General features: G+C 37.1%; 1 protein-coding gene across 1 annotated transcript; it reads right to left on the minus strand.

The window, feature by feature from the left end:
- Nucleotides 1–3259: 3259 nt before the first annotated feature.
- On the minus strand, nucleotides 3260–3899 carry LOC140816889 (uncharacterized). Its single transcript, XM_073176411.1, has one exon. It carries the CDS (start codon nucleotides 3811–3813, stop codon nucleotides 3424–3426), a length of 390 nt encoding a protein of 129 aa, XP_073032512.1. The 5' UTR covers nucleotides 3814–3899; the 3' UTR covers nucleotides 3260–3423.
- Nucleotides 3900–4326: the final 427 nt, after the last annotated feature.

Consider the following 4326-nt stretch of genomic DNA (forward strand, 5'->3'; position numbering starts at 1 on the left):
CAAATATTAAATTTATTTGTTTTCTTTTCTTAGTTTCTTGCAACATCTTCGTTGGCAAAAATTTGTGTGAGACGATCTCACGAATCGTATTTTGTGAGACGGATATCTAATTTGGGTCATCCGTAGAAAAATATTAATTTTTATGCTAAGAGTATTACTATTTATTATGAATATCGGTAAGGTTGACCTGTCTCACAGATAAAGATTCGTGAGACCATGTCACAGATAAAGATTTGTAAGACCGTCTCACAAGAGACCTACTCGGTTTCATTTGAATGATATCATCAGATAAGATATGATTTTTTTCCTTAGGAACAACGGAAGTTTGGTTAGAATGGAAGAACCTCAACATAAATGTCGCCAGGGCAAAGGCATATCCAAGATTTTTTTTCCTCGGAGGGCTTCACGTATTTTCTTTCAAATTTGTCAATGGTCTGAATGCCGCCCCTAAAAAATAAAGAGGAAAAAAAACACTAACTTGAACATTCATGAACCATTATTAAACACTTACTAAGATGATATATTTCATTCTTCTGCCAATATACGATAGAGGGTTGAGTTCAACCTATCCTTAGATTACATGGATAGATAGATGAACTTGAAGAATTTCAAGTCCAATAACAACTTCATTGATTTGTTTTGGTAAACATGAGTTTCAAATCCAAACTAACTATTTTTCGAGTCATTGTAGTTCATTTTTAATTCATTCAAATATAAAGTCATTTCAAATTTTTCCTTCAAATGCTCATCAAAATCAAGATTTAAAATATAAAAGCAAGAATCCGGACCTAACCAAACTGTCTCTCACATTTAGAAAGCAAGAAAAAGAAGATATTCGACGAAGGAAACTCAATTTCCCCAAACCATATCATATACACTAGCTTTTGACACGGTTACAGAACCCCACGTCTCTAAGCATTTAGGAGTGTCAACATCCACGAGATTATTGGCTCTCTCCAAACAATAACATGGCTGGATCCTATCACGCACATTAGAAACGAAATAAATGAATTACCAGGGGAACCGGGAAACGAATTCACATAGCTCTTTCTCAGGTAACCCTGAAAAGATAGCGCGCTTTACCTTGTAAAACGAGTGATGTTCTTGACAAATGGTATACACATCAAATGCTAAGAATGTGATGGTAGTTTTCATTCATGGAGTTTTACTAATGCTCAACAGCTCAAGCCAAAATACCCGTTAATTCAATTTACATATGCTGCATCCAACAAATAGCAACTTGCAAGTGCCATAATCGATACCATGCAATTCCTTCACGAATAGCTCCCGACTAGAATCAAATATCCACCATGTTCAAAATAATCATAAAAAATGCCAGAACAGTTACAAACAGATATGTTACAATATCCTCAATCCTTACAAAAGATTCATAGCTGTAGTGCACACTGAATCGAACTGGCTACATCTGTGATCCAACTCTGTAAATAGAATGTGTTTAGGCACACATCTAAACGATCAACCATAGCTGCACCTAGTCTAAGCAAATCCTTATGCCTTTTAGCAACTGCCTCTTAAAGGCACAAGACAGACATAATTTAATCGTAATGATTGTAAATCCCTAAATCCAATGTGAAATGGTGATGAGATGATCATTCACGTTTACTTGTACGCTTGTGAATATTTACTTTGTTGCTGTTCTATAATCTGCAAAGTACAAATAAGATGCTTTGAATTAGAATTTTCTATGTTTATCCACTGTCTGTACTCTGTATCATTATATCCCTCTACTCTAATACAAGCTTCTAAGTGTCTTTGAGGTCTACTTGGAATCACAAAATCAGTTTTTGTTAAGTAAATTTATCTTAGCAAATAGAAACACGTGTAAAAAACATTTGATGTTCCAAATCACCCGAGGCCCGAGTATAGAAATATGACAGTAAAATAACTGGGTACAGCATATGATAAACAAGGTCAGATACATATCATCATATGATATGAACCATTATATGAAATAGTTGCCACATCAATCCAGTTATCCATGCAGATAAACTTACATATGTCGTCATTCCCAATAGCCACCTACCAGCTTAACCTAAAACTATAGGCAGTTACCAGATATATACTAGGAACATATTCTCCACTAAAAGGTGTATAAGATTTCCACTACAGTGATAAATGGTGATATAATATGTAACAATCCATGTTCGACGAATGTCCTCACTGTACCAAGACTGATCTTTTCAGCATGCTTATTTTCTCACCCACACGTCCTAAGAAACTTCTCAGGGTCACCCATCCTAGAATTGCTCGTTCTTATATGATGACCTCCCGAAAAAAACACGCACCTTCTTGATATGAATACTTATTAATTATTTTAAACCCTCAACAAATACAAAGTTTTTTACCTAAACAGTTTTGGAATCTATCTGGTGTGAAATTTGTTCATTCACGTTCTTTTCGCCTTGAAGCCTGTCAGGAGCTTGCAACCTCATGGCACCGGTGATCACCATCCACCTCTTCAGCCTCGTGTGTCAGATGCCCATCAACTTCCGCTTGGTTGGACCCCTAACCACGTCGTACCAGGAGATGTTGGCTCTGAAACCATTATGTAACGCCCAAAATTCGATGATTGTCCCCACTATACTGCTCACACATACCTAAGAAAGTTCTTAGGGAGTTTAGAGTTACCCATCCCAACATTTCCCGAAGTTAACTTCGGAGTTCTTATGTGACGAGCTTCCGAAAAAAAATGAATATTTTTCATATGACAAGTATCTATCAAATCTCTGCACAGTTCTGTACCTAAACAGCTTTGGAATCATGTCATTCCGATTTGAGATCAGTTCATTCATGTTCCCTTAACCTAAAAGGCTCTTTGCAACTTCATGGCATCGGTAATTACCCTACCCTCTTCAACCTCTGTTGTCACATAATAACTTCTATACAAGATTTGCTTGCGCCCATACTTTAATGAGTTTTCATAATTTCAAAATGAAATCTACAAACAATTTGCATTCCTTACAAGCCAAACAAATTATCCGTGCTTGTGTATAGTTGGAAATACTAGACTAGACAAAAAATAGGAGCTTGTAGCATCCGATGTGTTCCAATCTACGAATCACCTCTGAAAACCATCAATACAATAACCAGTTAAACCAAGCCCACGAAATACAGTTCTAGCAAGATGGGAATTCGTTGTTTCCATCTCAACCAAACAACATAAAGCATATTCAAATACTAGATTTTGCAGATATCAGACATCCAAACATTAGAAAAAGTTGATGAAAATCAGGACCAGAAAAAAAAAGGATTGCTCAAGAAGTAAAACACAGAATTACAGTACAGGAACAAGATCCAGATTAGCTAAAGAGATCTTTATAACAATCCAAACATTAAAGTGAATTATTTTCGTAGTAATGATAAAAGATACCAACAACAGGTCCATAGACAGCAGAAAATCCATTACTGAGACTTGAGCTTCTCGATCCGCTTATTCAACTGATCGATCTTAACCACCAGACCCGTAACAGAGTACAGGAGCCAGTAGAAAATAAGCGCCGAAGCGATCAAAATCGCGTTGCGCTGAGACTTCATGGCGGATTTCTGGTGGCGGAGGTGCTCGGATGGGGAGCACGACTCGGATTCGCAACTGGGTCGGGTCTCGTACTTCCAGTAGATGTCCATAAGAAGGAACAGACAGAAGGGAACGATGGAGAGAAACGGCTTCAGCAGGCTCCGAGTCACGCTGATCAGGCCCTTGCGAAGCGGGTCCAGACCCGGAACCGTCAACAGGAGGAGCATGATTGCTTCCGCCGCCGCAGCATAGCTCAGAACAACCCATTCCAAAGCCATTTGACAGTGATGAATCGAGAGAAAAAAAGGGATGTTTCCAAGGAATTGTGAAGAAGATTCCAGCGTGTGTGAGAATATGGGTGGGGAGAAGTAGTAGGTTAAGAAAAGAATCCCTGAGCGGGCCTATTGGGCCTGTATCTGTATCTTAGGCTTGGAGACTAATTTTGGTGACATGCCTTTCTTGATGATATCTCCATCAAACGTTTGTCGTTATGGATTCAAGAACCTTTGAGCTAGATGTTACTTATTATGTTGATTTGATATGAAAGATTTAGTTTTTTCCTGTTTATATTATTTAATTTTTCTGTAATTAATTCTTAACATTAACCAGATTTGGTTTGAAGGATGTGATTATTAAACGATTAGTAATTTATTGATAAAAAATGATAGATAAAGATGTGTAATATGTGGAAATAAAAGATTGAAAAACAAGTTGTTATTAGATTAATAATCTAAAAAATGACAAATCAAAAAAAGGTGGAGGGATCATTCCACCACACACTCAACCTACTT

Source organism: Primulina eburnea, chromosome 1 (genome assembly GCF_022965805.1).
Source record: "Primulina eburnea isolate SZY01 chromosome 1, ASM2296580v1, whole genome shotgun sequence".
NCBI lineage: Eukaryota > Viridiplantae > Streptophyta > Magnoliopsida > Lamiales > Gesneriaceae > Primulina > Primulina eburnea.

Bases quoted from the DNA above. Each gene is read 5' to 3' on its own strand.
- LOC140816889 (XM_073176411.1), bottom strand. From the start codon at position 3,813: ATGGCTTTGGAATGGGTTGTTCTGAGCTATGCTGCGGCGGCGGAAGCA.